This window comes from Nuphar pumila, chromosome 12 (genome assembly GCF_984573655.1).
Source record: "Nuphar pumila chromosome 12, dmNupPumi1.hap1.1, whole genome shotgun sequence".
In the NCBI taxonomy this organism is placed as follows: Eukaryota; Viridiplantae; Streptophyta; class Magnoliopsida; order Nymphaeales; family Nymphaeaceae; genus Nuphar; species Nuphar pumila.
Genome location: NC_143260.1, coordinates 105,107,278 through 105,131,346, shown reverse-complemented (window position 1 = coordinate 105,131,346; position 24,069 = coordinate 105,107,278). Strand labels below are relative to the sequence as shown.

At 38.3% G+C, this 24,069-nt stretch overlaps 1 protein-coding gene across 1 annotated transcript; it reads left to right on the top strand.

The window, feature by feature from the left end:
- The first annotated feature begins 4,412 nt into the window (after positions 1-4,412).
- On the top strand, positions 4,413-16,021 carry LOC149821451 (putative copper-transporting ATPase HMA5). Its single transcript, XM_089982064.1, has 6 exons — positions 4,413-4,505; positions 6,619-7,966; positions 9,529-9,783; positions 13,537-13,659; positions 14,597-15,067; positions 15,412-16,021. The coding sequence occupies exons 2-6, from the start codon at positions 6,659-6,661 to the stop codon at positions 15,826-15,828; spliced, it is 2,574 nt and encodes an 857-aa protein (XP_089838190.1). The 5' UTR covers positions 4,413-4,505; positions 6,619-6,658; the 3' UTR covers positions 15,829-16,021.
- The last annotated feature ends 8,048 nt before the right edge of the window (positions 16,022-24,069 follow it).

The window sequence follows — 24,069 nt, the reverse complement described above, 5'->3', positions numbered from 1 at the left end:
CTGACCACAATAAAACAATAAACATGATGGATGCACCACATGTGCATCCGTGTATCCTTGGGTACACCAAAATACTGTAACACCCCCCTAGAACAGTGGGAACATAGGCCGACGGTATTCACAAGTTAAAAAAAAAAATGAAGTCGAGGTGGGGGTTATACCCATGAACCCCCCTCATTCTTCTCTCTCTCTTCTTCATTGTTTCTTTTTCTTCTTCTTCTTCTTCTCTCTCTCTCTCTCTCTCTCTTTGTGGCTGGATAGGGTTTTATTGATTAGGGCTTTTGAATTAGGGTTTTATTGATTTAGGGCTTTCGAATTAGGTTTGATTGATTGGAGCTTTTGAATTAAGGTTTGATTGATTTGGGACTTTTGAATTAAGTTAGTTTAATTAGAGCTTTTGAATTAGGATTTGATTTGATTAGAGCTTTTTATATTTGAATTTTTCCAAGATTTTATTGATAAATTATTTATTTTATTTTTATAAATTTTTGCCAATAAGAACCCAAAGAAATAAAAAAGTTGAAAATCTCATGAGAAATCATTTTGTTTTTAAACGTAGAATGTGATTTTAATTTTAGTAGATCAAATCTATTGAGATTAGTGGTTAATAAAATAGTTTACTTGGTGTACACTTAATGTGGATCATATTGTAATTTGGTTACAATTGCCAACAGTAATGTCTCTATTGTTGAGAAAATGATATGCACACAACCGACAAATCGACAAAGAAATAAACGGGAAGAAGCAAAAGAAGAGATCAAACCACATGAGGAATAAAGATTTACGTGGTTCGGCAAGAATTGCTTATGTCCACGATCGCACTAAAACCTTGTTATTTGATTTTGAGATGCCTTACAAAGAGCGGACAAACCTCTTTAAATAGAGGAAGCCAAAGAGTGTTACAAAAAACTCTACAAGAGTAGTTTGGATATTACAAGAAGTCTACTTGACTTTTGTAGTCTGATCCTACAAGAAGTATAATATAAAATTACAAAACTACGCTCCAAAAAAAAATTGACAAAAGTATAAGATTCATATTTGGGTAGGGAACATGCTCCACACTCCAACATCTATATCTTTGATATATAGTTGGTTCAGCCTTGATGTTTCAGATCAAGTGATCTTCCAAACCACTTTAAGAAAAGTAATTTGGCATCCTCACCATCCACAAGGAGTCCTTGTGGGATGAAGCAATGGCCAAATCAATTTCTTAAAATGATTTGATAGGTCACCGGTCACCTGATCTTCTCTCTATTTTCAAGGAACTTGTTTTCAGGGAACATATCTTAATATGTTGGTGTATGTGGTGCATATGGTAGAGAGGATATTGCTAATAGCTTTTTGGTAAAATCTGTGTGAAATATGTTAAATTCGATCTTTAATTTAGGCGAGTTAATATTGTTCTTTATAGTTCGTCATGTCTGCTTTTGACAAAGAATGCACTGAAACACTTGTGCGTGCAAGATTTTGCTCAACCAAATTATGAATGGCAAGTAATTTTGTCAATTCATTCTGAGGTTTACGACAGAAATGTCACAATCAATTTAGAATTCCATGACAAGTGTGTCCTATTTTCCGGTGTTTGTTACCCTGGTCGACAAGGAATTCTCTAGTGAAAATGTAATATATATATATATATATATATATATATATATATATATATATATATATATATATATATAATGTGATCTATATATTAAGTTTAGTATAAACTGATATTTATTTATATTTACATAGAGAAAACACCCCCCAAGATCAGAGACCTTGGGGGGTGTTTTCTGGTCAAAACAACCTCTTACTATGAGCTCCAATTAAGGGGTTCCTTACCGACCAGAGTAGCAAATGCAATCGCTTTTTTTCAATTAATGCTCACTTTTCTTTTACTTTTTTTGAAAGAAATTAATTTTCACTTCTCAAATATCATGTTAAAGACAGATGACAAGGGAACAAATTTGAATTACTCTTTAATCAGAATCTCTGTGTCTTTGGATATATAAATTGTAAGTCCGTTTCAATCATCTCCAAAGTCATCCCTATAGTTGTACGCCTCTCAAGGATATCGTCGATGTAATTTATTTAATTTGATCAAATTTTAGTGAAGATCGACATTTGAATCACCAGAAAAAAATCGCAACATGAAAAAATATGTTTTTTCATAAAAAGAACATGATTCAGGGCCAATTCGTATTAAATGGACCATGCAGAATCTCTGTGTTAGATTTGATCAAAATAACCAGCACCAATGAGGCCCTAAAAGAAAGTATGATGATAGGGGATGGGTGGGACTTCTTTTCCACGAGCACACCTACCAACCAGCTTGTCACCCTCATTATAAACCTTGTCAATTTAAACCTTCCATGATTATTTTCTGATAGTTTCATCAAGTTCTGCTGTGTTAAGTATACGTAGCTTCGAAAATCACTTGGCTAAGCTCCTTATTGAGAGAACTTTGGGTCCCACAACACAATATACCCTATTATTTGGTGTGACAATTTGGATGTAACCTATTTGGCCGGTATTTCATGCTCATACAAACCATATAGAGATCGACTTTCATTTTGTTTGAGAAAAAGTCACAAGGAATGAGTTAAAAGTTCAGTTTATATCATCTAAAGAGTTGTTGGCAGATATTTTGACAAAACATTTTTCAGGACCACAATTCAACTTTAGCAGGTGCACGCTCAATCTGGTTAACCAAAAATTGAGCTTGAGGGGAGTGTTGATGAGAGTTGTGGTAGTCTCCCACGTGAAGAGGGATCTCTAATGAGACCCCTAAGAGACCTACATGAATAGAAAGACCTATATTAATTAGGAGTGTAATGTGGTAGTCTCTCACATGAAGATAGAGCTCTAATGGGACATCCAAGAGGCTTACTTAAAAATGGAGACCCACATCAATTAAGAGTGCAATGTGGTAGTCTCTCACATGAAGGGTATATCCAATGACATGTTCAAGAGGCCTACATGAAGAGGGAGTCTAGGAAAATATGTGTCCAGCCCACCAGTTGTCTAGGAGTCTTATGGGCTTATGATTTTTGAGTCCCAACATAAGATGTAATTTAAGAGGAGTTTCTCTTAAGAAGGAGAATTCTAATGGGCTTATAACATGATTATATAAGGAACCTCTTTTTTCTTTGGAAACCCATCTTACATTTCAAAATCTCATCGTGAAGACCTGTCTATTTTGGAAAAATTGAAAACTAAGCATAAATGTCCCTACCTTGCAAAACTTCTCTTGAACTTGCTTAGACAATTTTGGCACCAGCTGCCTACGAGAAGTCAAGCCAAAATTGTCTCTCACGGAAATAATGAAATAAGAAAGGCAGCCTGTGCCTATGAGATAAAAAAATTTGTCTAAGGGAATTCAAATCTTATATATAGGCACCAGCTGCCTTTCTTATATAAGAAACCTTTCTCTTAGACAAATTTTTTATCTCATAGGCACCAGCCTTTCTTATTTTATTATTTCTTTGAGAGGCGATTTTGGCTTGACTTCTTTCTGCGACAACAAGAATCTTATAAGATTCATTCCTGCCAAGAGAGCTTTCTTCATTGAAAATCTTTCATACGTGTGAGCTTACCATAACCAGCTCATCCTTAGTTTTTTTTTTTAATTTATAACCCAAGAAACAGCACCCTATAGGAAGACCTGGTCGCGCTTACTTAGCCTGACATACCTACCAACATCATAGTGTCAGCTTAAAACTATGAGGCTAGGACCCCACCCTCGGGGCCTATGCTACGCATTGGCTTAAGCATAGGGGCGACACCCATGAGAATCGAACCTTGATGGCCCGTCTAGCAGTCAAGGCCTCACCCCACTACACCAATCGCCCTTGGTGCAGCTCATCCTCAGTCTTGCTAGTAGGATAAGATTTGTTCTTTTCAAAGGCTGAGTTTCTTGTCATAGGTTGATTATCCTCGCCTATGTGAGATCTTGCCTTATTTTGAGATGATTAAGAAAAAATGTGTGAGCTGGATTGTGGTTGAGTTTTTTTCTTTGATTCTCATACAAAACCGTGTGATCTGGTTTGGGAAACAAAAACAGACTTTCCTTGACAAGATCATATTTATAGGGTCTGATCAACAAAAAAAATCAAGAATTTTGAAAAATTAAGATCATTCAAGGTTTGAGTGTGCTGCACTTATAGGCTGTTAGTATTCTAAAAAAGGGTCACACTTGGTTAATCATGGATAAATGGTGTACGCTACAGTTCCATTATCTTTGATTGTTTTTAATAAACGCAACGGCCCATTGGTGATGATTACACACCTTTTATTTTTTAAAGATTATATACTCTCTCTCTCTCTCTCACACACTAAGCTATCCTAGGGGGGATGATGCAATGAGGCATTTCTCTCATCTTTTGCCACTATAAAACCAACTCATCGGCTCCCATCTATTTTACTAAGCATTGCCTTTCTCTTCTTTGTTCTCCCTCTTTAGATGTGAGGGTTGTTTCTTCTACCAATGCAGAAATAATAGTGATGAAGATGATATAGAGGTACGAATCTATCGGTTGCTCTTCATTAATTTTCCTAGTGTTTATGCTTTCATTTCTCAAGGATCCTTGCCATTCATGCACTCAAACTTGAATCAAGTGGTGAGAACTATACAGCTTAGTTAAGGATGGTGCATCTTGTAAAGCATTTACAAGGTTCATAGACCACCGTTAAAGATCCTCAGGAAGCAAAGCAGAGAACTTCCATCATGTACCAATAGAGCACAGTCCTATCTGGATACTGCTGGCTTGGGGCAAAGGTGTCCTGGACAAGTCGAGTTTTTTATCCTAGGTGTTCTGCTCTAATTTTTATTTTTTTTTGGTTTTTGTCCCAAGTGTCCTAAGCACCAAGGGAGAGGGTTGGAACATTGCAGGATACCTAAAAGGTGTTCCACTGAACATGCTGGACGCCGTGTTTTAGGCATCACGCGCATCTTCTGTTCACGTAGGGCGCGCAGGCCGCGAACAGCAGCGACCTGCGGATGCTTCTGTCCGCTCAATCAAACTCTCCTTAAAGGATCATTACAAAGAGTGAATACCAATATTGGACTCGAAGTAGATGCTCTCAAATCTGATGATGCTCAAGTACTGGTGCTGTATAGTTGTGAAATCTTCCACCATAGCCATTAGGATTTAGCCACCTTTTGCTTTGAGTACCATCCATCTTTTAAATCGACGGTTCCAATGGCTTCCTTGCGATTACCATCATGGAGATCCTTTATAGGATGAAGATTTTGAATAGAAATAAATGCTAAGATGGGACTTGCAATGTCCATAAACCACATGTAGATAGGAGGACAAGGTTAATTCGGTGATCCTCTTTTTTTTGTGTGTTGGTATGAAACTCTGCCTCGACCACAAAAGTCCTGGTTAATAAATGCCCTTGTAAAGGTATCGTTAACCTAACCCGATCTCACTATCAACATGAGAGTGAGAGAGAGAAAGTTAAGAAAGAAATTGAATGCTCTTACCAAAAAGAACATCCTTTAATAGTCAGAGATGAATGGTGTGGGGTAGTTTCCCAAAATAATTGCAGTGGATTTGGGTGCTAAAGAAGCTCCAACACCGGAGAAAAGTAAAAAAAAATGAAAAATAAAGAAGGGTCATTCAAGGTTTGATGCTGTCATACTTGTTCCCCAAGTCATCCAAGGTTTGGTGTTGTCATTCTTGGTCCCCAAGTCGGGTCCATTACAGAATGGTGCTTTTCAGTACAGGTATCATTTAATTATGAGCCAACCACTACAACTAACGTTCATATGGGTTCCAATGAATGATTGTGCTTTGGAATTCTTGTAACGGCCACGTTAAGTCCTATGCAATTATACTTTTGCAAAATATTCTACTACCAAGGATTTAAAATTGGGATCAGGTGCAATGGGACTGTACACTTTAATTGTGCTGCTGTACCTGATCACCCACAAATTTTGGGGTACAGCTTGTCAGCTATGGGGCTGAGCTGTACCATGTTGACCATCGGTCTGTCTCCGAGTTCATGGTGTAAAACTCCTCCGAGTACCCCCCCTTCTTGCTGCTAACAAGGAAAGTCTCTCTATTGCTTCGGGCGTATGGCAAGAGACAGAGAGTATCAAACTCGCGACGTCCTTTAACTTTGAATGCCTTAGGCGGAACCGCCCTGCAAAGTGTGCAGAGCTCTCGTGGGCATTTGGCTCACTACTCTTTTTTGTTTTTGATAGTCAAGCTGGGGTTAGGCAGAGCCCACCAGTTACCCAACATACCATTGGGTTTTGAACTTGCAACGTCCCAACACATGGTGACGTGCACTAACAGCTCCTACCAAACAAGTTGAGCCCCCGTTGGTGCCATTCAGAGAGCAGATCAAGTGATCTGCCAAATCACTTTTAGAAAAGTGAGTTGGCATCCTCACCGTCCACAATGTACACAAGTGACATGAGGTCCTTGTGTGATGAAGCAATGGACGGTGAAGATGTCAAATCACTTAAAAGAGATTTGACAAATCACTTGATTTGCTCTCTGCCATTCATCTTTTCAAATGGACGGCGCATAGAAACTGAGTTGGTCTTGCCATCTTGAAACATTTTATTGAGGTTCGCTCTACTATGGTTTCCATTGACAATTGTGATCCGCTAACATGCAGGAACACGTATAGTTGCGTTGGTGCAGTACACATCAGAAGCATGGACACTTCCGTGTCTACATGCCGTGTCCGTGTGAAAGGAATGACATGCACAACATGCTCAACAACAATAGAGTCCACTCTTCAAACCATGCCCGGCATACATAGTGCCATGGTGGCCTTAGCCACTGAAGAAGCAGAGATCAAGCATGATACCAACTTTGTATCCCTTGACCAACTCATAAAAACAATTGAAGACATGGGATTTGAGGCCACACTCATTGATCAAAAATTCACCACCCTCAATTTCAAGATCCAATGGTTGGAAAAAGATATCTCTCAGGATACAATTCAAGCATCTCTCCAATCCCAACTAGGAATAGAGTCTATAGACATGGACAAGGCCCAAGAGAAACTTTCAATATCATATGCACCACACCAGATTGGGCCTAGAAAGATCATTCACACACTGGAATCACTAGGCCTCCATGTTACTCTACTAAGTAGTGAACATAAGGAAGATGCTACTGATGGCATCAAACAGTACTACTACAAAAGTTTCCTTTGGAGTCTAATTTTCACCATACCCATATTCCTAACATCAATGGTCTTCATGTACATTCCCTTCCTCAAGATGGGTCTTGAGAAAAAGGTCATAAACATGCTAAGTATTGGCCAAATATTGAGATGCATATTAGCCACTCCTGTTCAATTCATTATAGGGAGAAGGTTCTACATAGGGTCATATAGGTCACTAAAGAATGGTTGTGCTAATATGGATGTGTTGATTGCTTTAGGCACTAATGCTGCCTATTTCTACTCATTATACACTGTGATAAGAGCATCCACATCTCCTCACTTCAAAAATGAAGATTTCTTTGAGACATCATCAATGCTTATTACTTTTATACTGTTGGGGAAGTTTCTTTTGGCCTCTGTTAAGGGAAAGACCTCTAGTGCCATCTCTAAGCTGATGAGATTGGTGCCTGATAGTGCCATAGTGTTGAGTTTTGATGGAGAGGGGAGGGTGGTGAGTGAGGAGGAGATCAGGTGGGAGTTGATAGAGGAGAAGGATGTGATCAAGGTGATTCCTGGGGGGAGGGTTTGCATGGATGGGGTGGTGGTCTTTGGTGAGAGCTATGTTGATGAGAGCATGATAACTGGGGAGCCCAAGCCTGTGCTGAAGGTGGCTGGGGATGCTGTCATAGGGGGAACGATCAACGGCTGTGGCATGCTGCACGTGCGAGTCGCACGTGTGGGGGAGGACACTGCACTGATGAAGATTGTTAGGTTGGTTGAGGCTGCTCAGATGGCAAAAGCCCCTGTACAGAAGTTTGCTGACCGGATCTCTAAGTACTTTGTGCCCATTGTGAGTTTGTCTCTCTCTCTTATTATGAGTGCTCCTTTTGTTCGAGGAAAGTGATTGCTTATTAGGAAACAAGGTTGAGAAAAATGTTCGCCAATATCTTTTGTTGCTGCCTCTAAATTTTAGTGTTCTTTTCCTCAAGAGTTCCTTGAATTTGACTCACTTGTAGTTGGAACTGAAGGGCAAATCGGGTCATACTAAATATTACCCATCATGGGCAATATTCATTATCCACCGTACATCTTGCTTGGGTACTGTGAGAGTGGAGGCCACATGCACATCTCCATCAAGTGAAATGTGGGATGGGGATTGGGTATAACCGGTGAACTGGCCATATACAATCACATTAACCAACTGCTTTTCCCTTAACAAACCATGTGGGTCACATCTATGCCATTTGATCTACTGTTAGAAAAAAACAAGCAAAATAAAGAGCGAGTTCCTATTAATAGGACATAATGTCGTCATAACCAAATATTCTCTCTCCCTTCATCTATATATAGAGAGTAAGAGACAGGTGCCTGAAGTTTTTTTGTGCCTACGGCCTGCATACAGAGCTTTGGAAAGATTATTTCTGTTTTTTCTAAAATTTGACCATAACAGATGTAATCTGCTTGATTTTGTGGGAATTGACTTTTGGATCATCCAATTTCAACACCAAGTTAGGTTTTTTTTTGTGGGAATCGACTTTTGGATCATCCAATTTCAAGACCAAGTTAAGTTTTTTTTCTCTCTCAAAAAAACATGATCCAAACATGATTTCCTAGTAAATTGATCATGCAGAACACATCTATAGGGTCAGATTTTAAAAAAAAACAACCTAAAAACTCCTATTCAAGCTCGGTAGACACAAAAAGGGTCAGGCACCTTACATTTTCTCTCTCTCTCTCTCTCTCTCTCTCTCTCTCTCTCTCTATATATATATATATATATATATATATATATATATATATATATATATATATATATATATATATATATATATATATGAGTAGAGAGTAGCTGCCTACTCTGATTCATATCCACTGTAGCCTACCAGGCTTTTGATGGATCATTTTTCGTAATTTTCTCAAATCTAACTATAAAGATGCATTTTATTTGTTTGATTTTATAAGAATTGACTCTTGCATCAACTGATTGTGACCCACGGATAGGTTTTATAAGGTTTGCAAATTGAAGGTGTAAATTTTTTATAAATATCATAAATATCTAGGGCTTAAAAAATCATGTTTTTGTCATAAAAAAAAACATGATCCAAGCATCGTTTCCTAACAAATCGACCATGCTGAACACTGTGGGGGCAACCGTGATCCAATGGCACAGTCCAAGCACACAGATTATATCTGATGAGTCTGACCTAAAAAGTTAAAAAAATTAAAAAAATAGCGTTTTTCACTCATGCATTTGAAACCCACGTCCAAGAGAGAGAGAGATTTAACTTTGTTGTTATATATTATTAAGATTAGTAGTTGTAGTAGTAATGATCAACTTTGAAACATGTGGTTGTAGAGGAGTCTGGCTAAGAAATGGTGCATTCTCATGATGTGTTGTGATATTTGGTGCAGGTGGCATCAATTTCCTTTTTGACTTGGTTGGCATGGTACCTGGCAGGCCTGTTTGGGGTGTACCCAAGGAAGTGGGTGCCTAGCTACATGGACTCTTTTGAGTTTGCACTCCAGTTTGGGATCTCGGTGTTGGTGATCGCGTGCCCCTGCGCCCTGGGGTTGGCCACCCCAACTGCTATCATGGTGGGCACTGGGGTTGGTGCTTTTCAGGGTGTTCTCATTAAAGGAGCACTCGCTTTTGAGAGTACCCACAAGGTAACCCCACCAATTAACGCCTGCTTCTTGTTCTCTTTTTCATATTCTTTAGCATTACCCTGCCAGTACAAGTTTTTTTACTCCTCTCCTCCAAACAAAGCCCCCCCCCCCCCCCCTCTCTCTCTCTCTCTCTCTCTTTATATATATATATAGGAATGAAAAGCTACCCACTAAAAAAAAAGAAAAAGATTTCAGAGGGGTATGAAGATAGGGGATGATAGAGGATGAGTGGAACCAGGAACCACTCCCATTGCACTAGCATTGTACTGCTCTAAGAATGACAGAGATCTTCCTTTTCTATGTAGATATTAGTCTCATTATGCCACTTTTCTAAAGTATGGAGACAAAGTTTCATGGAACAATATTCTTATTAAAGCTACCACCTTTTCACGTTATCTTCCTTTATTTATAGGGACAAAAAAGAAACTGATACCCCATTCTTCTTTTCTTATTAAGCTTTTTTTATTCTCATTAAAAGCAGGATCACTATAACTGAAAAAGAAATCAGCAATAATTGGCTATCTTGAGACGGCTAATTCCCAGTAAGATATATCCTCATGCCCATCCCTTTGAAATAACCTCTTAGGGATGCAAGCGGTTCAGATCCGAAACCGCTAAATGCATGGCAGTCGGATTTGGTCCAAATCGAGAACAGCAAAAAATTGAAAACCCTCCATCCTAGATCCGACCCATTTGCAGCCCTAATTGGAGAGAAGCTCCAATGATCGGATGGAGTACATTTCAAGACACTTGGTGCCATCGCTGAATGCCATGCATCCATTCATGGGGAGGGTTAGGGCTGGTAAACGAGCTGAGCGAGCAGAGATTGAAGTGTTCAAGCTTGGCTCATTATTGTAACGAGTCAATCCGAGTTCAAGCTCATAATGAGTCTGACTTAAACAAGCCCAGCTCAAGCTGGTTAGTTTATAGAAAAAATACATTGGTTTAGAGTTGGAAGAAAGAGAATTACATAAAAATGTGTAAAATATATTTTTTAATAACTAACGACCTTATGCGAGTTGAGTCTAGTCGAGTTGAGCCGAGTACTTATTGTTCATATTCAGCTTGCCAAGCATATTTTAGGAGTTTGGATAAGCTCTTTACGAGCCCAAAGATACCTGGCCGAGTACTGGATCTTCTCTCATTTAAGTGGATATGATCATGCAGGCATTGAGATTCAACATACATTTTAAAGACTTCCAACTCAAGATCTCCACCTGATTCCTAACGCCATACTTCATTTGTCTTGTGTGAGAGTTATCTTTTCTTTACTTCCCTATACGAAATTCTTTTTGTGTCATAGTGCTTTTATGCCTCAGCATGAGTAATAGAATCAGAGGTAATCATGAAAAAGCAAACAAACATCTTTTAACATGGAGGGACAAAACAAGAAGGCGTTATGGTTCGTCACCAGAGCCAACAGGAATCAGTAACTTCCACCTTCAGTCATATCCATTGTTGAGTTGTGATGCATATATATATATATATATATATATATATATATATATATATATATATATATATATATATATATAGAGAGAGAGAGAGAGAGAGAGAGAGAGAGAGAGAGACGACACTGGAAATGTGTTCGGCATGATCGATTTGATAAGAAACGATACATGGATCATGTTTTTCGATAAAAAATAAAAAATTAAGCCTTAAATATTTATAAAAAAAATTAAACTATTGATTTTCAAATTTTATAAAGACTTATGTGTTGGAATCGGAGGATCCAAGAGCCTGATTCTTATAAAATCAAACATGTAGAGCACAGCTGTATGATCAGACTTAGAAAAAACATGAAGAAAACACTTCAAAAGCCTTTATATATATATATATATATATATATATATATATATATTAGGAGTAGCTGCCTACTCCAATCTATGCCTACCACCAGTATACGGTGCATCTGAAGTTTTTTTTTTCATGTTTTTCTTAAATCTGACCATACAAATATGTTCTACATGCATGATTTTATATGAATGGATTCTGACACATAAGTTTTTATAAGGTTTGAAAATTCACGGAATAAAATTTTCATAAATATTCAAGCTTAAAAATGAACAATTTTTTTATTGAAAAAAAATGATCCAAGTGTTGTTTTATAGCAAGTCAATTATGCAGAACACATCTGCAGGATCAGATTTGTGAGAAACACCTCAAAAACCTTCATTCACTCGTGGTGGACACCTCTCTCTCTCTCTCTCTATATATATATATATATATATATATATATACACACACACCCCTCATGCATTTTTAAATCGGCTGTGATCCCTAGAAATGGCCTCACAACAGTATTGAATGGGTAGGGCCAGCTAGACTAGCTGCTTCCCCAACCCTGCGTGTTACGTATTGCTTGGTGGCATCTAATATTTTTTGATGTTGATCCCTTATCACCATCCCCTTAATAATATTTACCTTTTCTCCCAAAAAGTATATTGCAGATAGGCTTAGCATTGTTTACTACAAATCAGTTCTTAATCAAATAATTTGGACGTATGATGCTATTTTTAATAATTAAATTTTGGTGTATTCTGGGCCATTCATTTATACTTTTAATTATTTAAAATATATTCGAATATCTACAGTTTTTAATTCAAGGCATGTTCTAAAGTAAATGAACCATGACAGATCTATCCATAGAGTTAGATTTACACGAAAATGTCTCTTATGAGATATTCTTCATTAATACCAATTTATGGTGAGCACAACTGCACCAAAGACCTATCCCAGAGAGAGAGAGAGAGAGAGAGAGAGAGAGAGAGAGAGAGCTGTGATAAGGACACGCTATAGCGGCCCGTCCATATGACCGGGCTCTAGATAAATAAACTGTATATTAGAATTTTTATTATGAAAAAAATATGATTACTAAATAATATGTATACATCTAAAATAAATTATTGTTTGTCAAAAATATATATAAAAATATATTAAACATAAAATATCTTTTATATGACTTGTAGTTGAGGAAAGTAAGTTATCGTAACATTTCTCATAGGTCATTCAAAAAAGAGGAGCGTGAACTTGAGTTGGTCATGCAAGGTTGGCAAGAGAGAGAGAGAGAGAGAGAGAGAGAGAGAGAGAGAGAGAGAGAGAGAGAGAGAGAGAGAGAGAGAGAGATCTTAATTTTGTGCAAAAATTTACCTAAGTGCCATGTAAGTAATACATTCTTTTTTTTTTGAAAAAAAATTATAAATGCCCAAAGAAATTTATAATTCCATTCAAGAAATACTTGATAGAAATTTATAATTCCAATCAAGGAGAAACTTTTTGGCCTCCACTACCCATGCTTTGCTTTTATAAGAATTATTATGATTATGATAATAGAAATATAGCGGACGCATTCTGTATCACTTTCACACACCATGATGCATGAAAGGCTCTCCCTTGGAATTATGACACTTTCTTTTATACTTTAGGCTTGGAATGAAGCTAACATTAAACACGAGTTAAATAGTAATTTTATTTTACTAACAGAATACTACATTAAAATTGAACCCATGAACATTGTGCAACATTTAACTCTTTCCAGAAGGCCTCATATACCAAGCTAGGTAAATGTTTATGTACCAGCCAGTGGCCCCTATATTAACTGTTGACCAAGTTCAGAGACTCTTTGCTTTCATATACTAATCAATGTATTGGAGTTCATAATTAAATATGTCAAGTTAAACATAATGACAAGCATGGCATAAATTAAGAGCAAGTTTTACTGGTGAATTTTTTGCTCTTCACATGAGCTTGCAGGTCAATTGTGTCGTTTTCGACAAAACAGGGACGCTTACTTGTGGGAAGCCGACAGTTGTGAGAACGAAGCTGGTTAAGGACATGGCTCTTCAAGATTTCTATGAATTAGTTGGCTCCGTGGAGGTAATTAGCACTGTCTTCAATGAGATCGAATTATCATAAACATAGTTTCAAGCTTCTCATTTTGTTATATGAATAAAACATTTCTTCCTATTGAATACACCTAGTTTAGGTACTAAGAACAATTAGAAATTTAAAATGAAGACCAAATTTAGAAACTTAGCATATTTGTGCTATAAGGTTAAAATGTGATCAAATTCAACTCTGACTGTAGCAGTACTGAGAAAACATTGCAATGCGTGTTCATGTTTTGCATCACCCCAGGTGCAGTCTTGAGTTTCCTAGAAATTACTCATGAAAATGGAAGGATACACATCATCAACCTATTTTTAACCAACAATTACTAACCACACTATATATTTCCAAAATTTTACCACAAGTTTTTGCTTTTGTTTCTTTCACTTACCGTGACACGTTATGGCCAACTACCACAAGGAAGGTGGTGTAACTTTGAACAAGCACCATGCTAACGGCCTAAAGCACAAATCTTACAAACAGTTTTTATTATTCAAAAATTGGAGAAAAGCGCCTTGTACTACAATGAAAAAACCAAGGCATCATTTCTTCTAAAACATGTTGGTCACTGTTGAATTGGCTCAGCTTCCGGGTCCACATGTTCTAAAACTAAGCAAAGTTGGAGTTTGGTAGAGGTTAGTCAAACACAAACCTGAGTCATTCTACAGTCAAAAGTATTAGTGCATTGCCCAAATTAATGTATGATGAAAAGCAAACTTAGTTGCTTGATTGGTGACAGTATGACTAGCTTTTCCCATCTATTTTGATTGTTCAATTTGTTGACATATAAAAGACCATATTTTTTAGTATAACCACAGTTCTAATAAACTTTCAGTATGGGTTCTGAATAAAATTATAAAAAATTCAGCACAATTTCCAGAATGGTCTTGCATACAATGTTTTTCAGGAAGTAACCAACTTGCAGGCAAACAGCGAGCACCCACTAGGAAAAGCCATCGTCCACCATGCCGAAAGCCTGTGGCAGGAGCAAGGATGGCTGGAGGTTAGGGACTTCATTTCAGTAACCGGACAGGGCGTGAAAGCAATCGTCAATGACAAACAGATCATTGTGGGAAACGAAACACTGATGTTTGGATCAAATATTCTGTTTCCCACATGCATACTCAGTTACATGACTGAAGCACAGAAGATGGGCCATACAGCCATACTGGTCTCAGTTGATGGAGATCTTGCTGGTGTTATCTCCGTATCTGATCCAGTAAAGCCTGAGGCACAGAATGTTATTACTTTACTCAATAAGATGAACATCAAGAGCTTGATGATAACAGGAGACAACCATGAGACAGCAAAGACCATTGCCAGAGAGGTAGGAATTGATCATGTTGTTGCAGAGGCATCACCGGAGAAGAAGGCTGAAAAAGTGAAGGAATTGCAAGTAAGCTTTTTCTAAACCAATGCCCATGAGAAATAACATTAAGAAGATACCATCTAAGCAATGTGCATTGTCAAAACCAAGCACCTCAACCATCAATTTACACAACAATGTATCATATACACCATAAAATTATCAGCACATGCTCTCACGGTTTGAAAGTGAAAGGCAAAACACTACAAGAACAATTGATGAAAACACTACAAGAACACCCTCACTAAATGTAGTTGTGTTTTTAACTTGATGGCTTCACTAGTTTTTCAAGTCACAGGTCCTTGATGACGAGCACCTGGCGTTGTCAAGTTCAGCAATGGCATCTCTCACCCATTAACCTGTTTATTATTCAGAAGTGTGGGTTAAGCATAGCGATGGTAGGGGATGGAATCAATGACTCACCTGCATTGGCAGTAGCAGATGTTGGAATGGCCATTGGGGCTGGTACTGACATTGCAATTGAGGCTGCCGATATTGTTTTAATGAGAAGCAACTTGGAAGATGTTGTCACTGCCATTGATCTCTCAAGGAAGACTTTTGACCGTATCCGGCTGAACTATATATGGGCACTAGCTTACAATGTCATGGGTATTCCAATTGCAGCTGGGGCACTCTTTTCACTGACGGGATTTCGCTTACCACCATGGGTTGCTGGAATTGCAATGGCTGCTTCTTCAATTAGTGTTGTCTGCTCATCCCTCTCACTCAAGTATTACAAGCGACCCAGAGAGCTTGAGTCTCTTCAGCTCCATGAAATAAAAGCACAATAATGCACTGAATCAATCCTGTCAAGCCATCACAGTATCCATCTATCATGCCCTTTGTACATGTAAGCAATAAGCATGCAAGGTGGCAGCCAGACTACACTTTGTTAAAGTCAAATGTATCAATAAGATGTCATGTATTTGTCTCAATTTGATCTTTAGAAAAAATGCAATGCAGAAAAAGTACCGATTATGATCAGAACGTTTTTCTTTTCCCTGACAATGGAGGACCTGACCCAGGGGATGCTAGGTTGTGACCATTCTAGGTTACTTGACCCTGGTTGAATAAAGCTAACCCCATCTCTACCACCCCCAAAACAATAAAACTCTATCAAGTCTAGGCACTCTGTCCCAACTGCATGCACTAAGTACTAGTTTTCTTTAATTGAGATGTTGATTCACCTTAGTAAACACGTCAGTCCTCCTTAATCTTTTCCAAAACTGTAGAAATTTCCCGAAAAGAAAGTCCAGACTTCCTGAAAGCTTTCCTTTCTGGTAACCCAGACTATGCAACAACTTCATCAATGCTGAAATCCACCAATGTTTCCTTCCCAAACAACATGAATGCAACAGTTGCCTGCAAGAAAACGAATCACCTTCAATATCGAAATTTTATGAACATCAACTTGTTCACATATACTCCGGTCCACTCCAGGAAAAAAAAAACTGAAAAAGGAAATTAACAGAAAGCCTAAATTTGTGTTAATTTCTTAACTTTGCAGAGGGACAACGAAGTTAACTTTGGAGTTGTCAAGTGGCCCTCAATCATCCATCTTTATAATTTGCTTAGAAATACAAAGCAATATTTGCAGTCTTTCCAGGGTAGGAAAAAATAGTAGTTTTCTTTCTTTTCCTTTTTTTTCTATTTTTTTTTTCTTTCTCTATGGTCATAACGAATTGCACTAGAAAACCTTGAGTCTCTCAGGTCCTAAGGACCAAGCTGAAAACGACTCTCACTCAGACTGCAAGTTAACATGAGATCCAACTCCGTCGGCTCACGTCACTGTTACACAAGGGCCTAGAAGGGCCAACCAGTTGAGTTTGTAATCGGTGATTTTTTTGGCATACCTTAATTTCTAGTGCTGGCATCAAGTTCCTTGAGGCAGCCTGTAAATTCAGCAAAAGGGCCAGATGTAACCCTCACGTTTGAACCTAGAACAGGCACCTTAGTTTCTTCTTGCAACAGCGAATGATCATTAAAATGTTCAAACTCCTGCTTGTCTAAAACTGATGATTTGGAAGCTTTCCTTGATCTGCCTTTTGTCTTTAGCAGTAACCAGAGTCTGACTACTCTCTCCATCATCTGTGATTCCTTTAATGTTTTGCTGCTCTTCTATGAAAGCACGGTCAACTTCCTCTTGTTCTTGCTTTGCTCGATGAAAAATTGCCTCAATTTCTTCAGCAGGCACAGGTTTAGGCTTGTTGATTTGCCGCTTGCCGAAAGGTTCATAATTACTTTATTTTAGACTCTAAAAAATAAGCATACACCTAACCTAGAATTGATCAAAACTAAAAGTAATAAGCGTATGAGCATTTTCTAATTGTTTATTATCCAAAGTGACCATGTTGTCCAATTCCTATACATAAAAAAATGAATCTTACCTGTTTCCAACTTTAGATCCAAGAAATCCATCCACCAACACCATTCCATTCTCTGATAAAATCATGTAATTCTTTGTTGAGTATACATTGTAAGAAGATACAACCAGGAAATAGTGTAAAGCCCCAAAATTTCAACTTGTGATTTCGAAAACTTTGACGAAAAACTTTTCATGCTAAGTGCTTTTTTCTATTAAAATCGACAGCGAAAGCAATTTAGAAAGGAGCACAAGTTACGAAATTCTGGGTACGTTAGCAATAAAATCATCATTACTCATGAAACAACTGTTAGATGTGTTAAGCAGCCATTGTCGAGTTCGATATCCTGCACAGAGAACAGAAAATAGAGAAGAGGGAGAGACGAAAAGAGAGAGTTGCGCAATGGCTAGGGCTGCTAAAGATTAATTTTTCAGGCAGCCACCGAGCACTAATCATCATATATATATAACAAGTTACATCACTACAAGAAAAATGTTAATTAGCGACGGAAATTTGCGACGGATTTTTTCCATCTCTAAGTAGCGACGAAAAAACTTTCATCGCTAATCCGTCGCTACTGAGTGACGGATTAGCAACGCCAATTTTTCGTCGTTAATTCTCAATACAAGAAAAACATTTTAGCGATGGATTTAGCGAGGGAATTTTTCCGTCGCTAATTAGCGACAGATTAGCAACGGAAAAACTCTCTCGCTAAATCCATCACTAATTTTCGATTTAAACCGACCCACCAAGAGCGCGGAATTTTTCCTCTCTCCCCATTCAAAATTTAAACCGACCACGCTCGATTTAAATCGACTTCTTCATGGAGGGCGACGAAGTTCGGATGACTTCTTCGTGGAAGGCGCAAAGCAGTTCGCTGCGGTTGGGTTGACGCCATCGCCGACGAGGTCATTGACGCTGCAGAGGTTCTTCCAGTGGCCTTTTCCTCGGCCGTCGTCGGTGAAGCATATCAAGGCATCCTTGGCCAAGTGGCAGGGAAAAGGGAAGCAAAAGCGTAAGGGATGATATCAGAGGACGACGACAAGGTAGAGCGATCACTGGAGGACGGCGACGTCGGAGAGCACGCCGGTTCACGAAGGACGGCGACGAGGCAGAGCGATCGCTGGAGGACGGCGACATTGGAGTGCACGCCGGAGAGTGCACCAAAGAGCACGCCGGTTCATGAAGGACGACAGGGTTGATATCGGAGGACGGCGATGCCGGAGAGCGTGCCAGAGAATATGCTGGTTCTGTGCAGAAGACCCTGCAGTGGCGGGTCGGTCCGCTTGGGTCTAAGACCCTGTGCAACACCTGTCAGGTGTGGTACAAGTCCAGCTTATTGCAGCCAGAATACCGCCCGACAAGGATCAATTTTTTTTTAAAAAAAAAAATAGCGATGGATAATGTCCGTCACAAAACCAAATCTGTGCTTATGTAGTGACAAATCATGTCTGTCACTAATATGTCACAAATTAGCAACGAAAGTAACGACAGATAAGTTTTGTCGCTAATTAGCGACCAAAAATTTGTGATGGGCGCTATTCAGCGCCAATCCGTCGCCAATCCATCGCTAAATTGTTTAGCGACGGATTAGCGATAGATATTGTATGTCGCTAATCCACAATTTTCTTGTAGTGCAATAAGACTATATTATATAAATGCCATTAATGAAAACCCACGCACGTTGAACAACATCGTATTTTAACACCCTCCCTCAAGTTGTACATGGTCTTGAAGCATGTACAACTTGCTCTTCAACAACCAAAATTGATGTCCTGTTAACCCCTTGGTAAACAAGTCTGCCACTTGATCTTCTGTTCGAACATGATGTAGTTCTATCTCTTTCATTTCGACTTTCTACCATATAAAATGTTGATCAATCTCAATATGCTTCGGTCTGTTATGTTGAATGGGGTTACATGTAATATTTATTGCGCTTTGATTATCGCATAGAAGAGATGATCAAATAATTGTCTTAAAATGCGCTTCACGGCTTCCATATGACCTTCTGTTGGAGCATGCATAAACTGAGATACCTGATTGACAACATAAACTATATCATGTCTGGTAAAAGTCAAATATTGCAGCATCCCTACAAGACTTCTATACGTTGTAGGGTTGACACAAAGCTGACCATCTTCAGAGCTCAGCCTTTGATGTAATACACTTAGAGTGGTGACTGGTTTGCAATTTGTCATCCTGGCCCTTTCCAGAAGATCAAGAGTGTACTTCTGTTGCATGAGTGTCAATGTGTCTTTTTGTCTGTCAACCTCCACACCAAGGAAGTACCTCAACTCCCCTAAATCTTTCAACTTGAAAGTTTTCATCAAAAACCGCTTCACTTCTTGCACATGATTGTCTGAACTCCCAGTGATCACAATATCATCAACGTATATGAGAAGAAGTGTAACGATGTCCGACTTTTGGTAAATAAAGAGCGAGTGGTCCAAAGAGTATCTTTTAAAACCATAGCCTTGAATTTGCAAGGAGAAACTTTCAAACCAAGAGTGAGACACATGTTTCAACCCATATAGAGATTTCCTTAGCTTGCACACCCAGGCAGTAGGATCTTTCTTGGCATACCCAGGAGGTTGTTCCATATATACTTCCTCCTTCAAAACCCCATGCAAAAATGCATTTTTAACATCCATCTGGCTAAGCTTCCATCTTCAGTCGATTGCTAAGGATATGATGACATGAATTGTGCCCATTTTGACTACCAAACTAAATGTTTTGTCGTAATCTTTACCATATTGTTGCGTGAATCCCCGAGCAACAAGCTGTGCCTTATATCTGTCAATACTTCCTTCGGGCTTATATTTTGTTTTATAAACCCATTTTGAGCCAACTACATTCTTTTTTTCTGGCCGAGGTACTATTTCCCAAGTTTGGCACTCATGAAGAGCTTTCATTTCTTCATTCATAGCCTCAATCCAATGACGGGATTAAAGAGCTTGATTAAAACAAGTGGGTTCATTTTGCTTTATGAGTTGAGACATAAACAACTGAAAATCAAGGGAAAATGTCTCATAACTTACACATCGCTGAATAGGGTGTCTGATGAGTGACGACCTTGGAGTCGGATCACTAGAGATGACTTCCACATCCTTCAGCCCTATATTTCTATCCCTTCTAGTATAAATCTGTCCAAAGAAGCATTCAACTGGAGGTGGCTCAACTGAAGATGGCTCGACATGCATCTGTGAGTCACTCAACTCCCTACTCAAGTCGAAGGAAGGACAAGCCGCTTGACGTGTCTCTCCTGTATTGGCAAAAAGGCCTGCGCTCATTCATGAATCATATACCTCTATTTCTCGACATGGCAACTGCTCAAAGTCATTGATCTGAAAATTATGCTCATCAAAAACAACATTCCTGAAGGTCATAATACGTTTTGTATTACAATCATACCATCAATAGCCTTTGTATTCATCCACATACGCAACAAATCTGCACTTAGCGGCCTTGTCCTGAAACTTATTCCGCAAGGATGAATCAATATGCACATAACATACACAACCAAAAACATGTATCTCATCATAAGATGGATGTTGCCCAAATAAAGTATAATACAGAGATTTCTGATTCAGAAGAGCCATAGGAAGACGATTTATGACATGAACAAATGTGTGAAAAACTTCTGTCCAGAGACTAATGGGCACCTTGCTGTCATGTAACATACTTATTGCACTTTCAATAATATGCCGATGTTTTCTCTCCGTAACCGCATTTTGTTGAGGGGTATGAGGGCAAGAAACCTATCAATTTATTCCTTTATCTCGAATAAAGGCAATAAACTCGTTCGATGAATACTCTCCTTCACCATTACATTGTAAATGCACAATATCACAGGAAAACTTTGTTTTGACCATCGAATAAAATTCCCAAAATATTTGGAAAACTCCATGCTTATGTTTCAAGAAATATATCCAAGTATAGCGGGAATAATAATCAATAAATATAATATAATAACGACTGCCAGAGAGAGAAGGAATATGGGTGGGTCCCCAAACATGAGAACAAATAATCTCAAATGGCTTTGAAGCACTTTTATTAATAGTATGAAAAGGAAGAACATGACTTTTGCAGAGTTCATAAGATGAACATTTTTTATTCTCTAAAGAGGAACATAAACTAGATGTTGGAAGAAGACCATCAGATACAAGATTTTCAATGAAACCTCAACTATAATGTCCCAAGCAACTGTGCCAGATATCTGGCTTATTACAATGAGATGAATCAAAAACTTTCAATGGACTAAAGGACAAAGACTCTGAAGACGAAGAGAATGAAGAATGCTTGGACCACTCCAACTGGAGAACTGGAACTGAGAGAATCTCCTTGAAGACATACATGTTTCCTTGTCGCTCCCCCTCAATGAACGTCTCCTTCATTCGTAAATCCTTAACATAATCAGATGAGGGAGTAAATTCGACTGAAGAATTCATATCGTCAACAAGTTTAGCCACAAAGACAATGTTCTTTTTAATATTAGGAGCAAGAAGGACATTGGATAAGTGAAGTGAGGACCTTGACATAGGAATATGTGCACTGCCGGTATGACTAATGGAGTGAAAAGTTTCATCTCCCGTAACTGTACTACCTCTTTCAAGATAAGGCAATAAGTGAGATAACTTACTCGCATTACCCGTGACATGTGTGGCAGCACCAGAGTCAACATACCATTCTCTTTGTTCATTTTGCTTAATCATCATCTATGACAATACAAATAGTAAAAGTTGTTGCATATCTGCAGATGGCGCTTTCATGTCCACAGCGGTGGCTGACTTATTCTTAATTTTATTTATTTTTCTTCTATTCTGCAAATTAAACCAATAATCAGCTTTCACATGTCCTCTTTTGTTATATAGGAAGCAAGTGGGCACTCTCCTCTGATTCCCTGCATTAAAAACACCCGAAATATTAGGTGTAGGCAAGATACCACGACCTCCTTGCAAAAAATGTCCTCGACCTCTGCCTCCTTGATTTTCTCCATTCCCTCATCCAAAACCTACAAAAGTGTCCATAATCAAAACTGAGTGAGAACAAGTTGATTCATTTCCTTTCGCCCGTAGTTTCATAATCATCTCATGCTGAAGAAGTTTCGCCTAAAGATCATCAAAGTTGGGCAAGCAGTGAAGACAGGACAAAGATGTAGTAAACATGTCAAAATCAGGACCCAATCCATTAAGAAGTTGTACTTTATCTTTATCTGAAATAGCGCTTCCAATAATAGCCAATTGGCCAGTAATACTCTTCATGCGGCCTTTGTATTCCATAATTGTCATTGAGCCTTCAAATTTTGAAACTCATTTTTAAGTACATAACTCGAGCTTCTGATATCTGAGAGTATGTCCTTGATATCTTACTCCATAGATCTGCCGCAGTGCAATCGTCTGAAAGAGTAGCCAACACTTCTTGAGAGAGTGTTGACATAATATAAGCAACCAAAGACTGATCCCGCTTTCTCCAGAATGTATATTCTGGATTTTTAACATATTTGGTAACTGTGTCACCCTTTTCATTCTTGGTTTCCTGCAAAATAAGTCATGGTGGCACAGGAACAGAACCATCCAAATGTTCATCGAGATCTTGACTCTGTATGAACAGAAGTATTTGTCTCTTCCATGTCAAGAAATTAGTATGAGTAAGTTTTTCTGTAATGAGCTGATTTAAAAAATTAGCAGAGGGACTAGAATAAGTCGAGTAGGAATCCATATCAATGGAACAACAAATAAACAAATTTAAGAGCGATTAATCAAAATATAAGATTCAAGATATTCAAGATATTTAAGGAAGAGACTAGATTTACGACACAGGAAATAAAGAAGAAGGCAGATTCATGACAAAAAAACACAAAAATAATAATAAGAGGATGAAGGTGCAGAGAGGCAAGTAAGGATGGAGGTAGACGAGGGGAAGAACTATCTGTTCAAGGTCATGATCGTCAGTGAATCGGCAGTGAGGAAGTCGAACTTGTTGTCAAGGTTCGGGAGGAACGAGTTCAAGAGTAAATAAAGGAAAGAAATAATGATCACGACACAAATAATGGTTAGATTCACGATACATGAAGTAACGACCCAAGAACCAGATTTTTGATACAGGAAATGACGATCCAATGAGCAGAATAAAACAAAGAAAGAAAGATCCCAGATTCACGAGTCAGAAATCAATGACCCAACAAGTTATAGCCGAGTTACAAGTCTGAAGAAAAATGGAATAGTTCCAGTGATAGCGCAGATGCGCGTCTGATCATGCTCAGTCACGTTCGTTGCTTTGCTACCATGTTAGATGTGCTGAGGAGCAATTGCCGAGTTCGATATCTTGCACAGAGAACATAAAATAGAGAAGAGGGAGAGACAAAGAGAGAGAGAGAGAGCAGCGCAATGGCTGGGGCTGCTAAAGATTAATTTTTCACGCAGCCATCGAGCCCTAATCATCATATATATATATATATATATATATATATATATATATATATATATATATATATATATAACAGGTTACAATGAGGCTATATTACATAAATGCCATTAATGAAAACCCACGCACGTTGAACAACATTGTGCGTATGGATCTGGATCCATACACATGCTCTATTTTAACAACTACTCAAGGGAACTGAGGAAACAAAATAATAGATTATTAATAAATTCTACAGTTTATTAT

Excerpts from the sequence above, each read along its gene's own strand:
- LOC149821451 (XM_089982064.1), top strand. The coding sequence starts at position 6,659 with ATGGACACTTCCGTGTCTACATGCCGTGTCCGTGTGAAAGGAATGACA. Across the intron at positions 7,967-9,528 it reads CTAAGTACTTTGTGCCCATT|GTGGCATCAATTTCCTTTTT; the intron begins GTGAGTTTGTCT and ends TATTTGGTGCAG. Across the intron at positions 13,660-14,596 it reads AATTAGTTGGCTCCGTGGAG|GCAAACAGCGAGCACCCACT; the intron begins GTAATTAGCACT and ends ACCAACTTGCAG.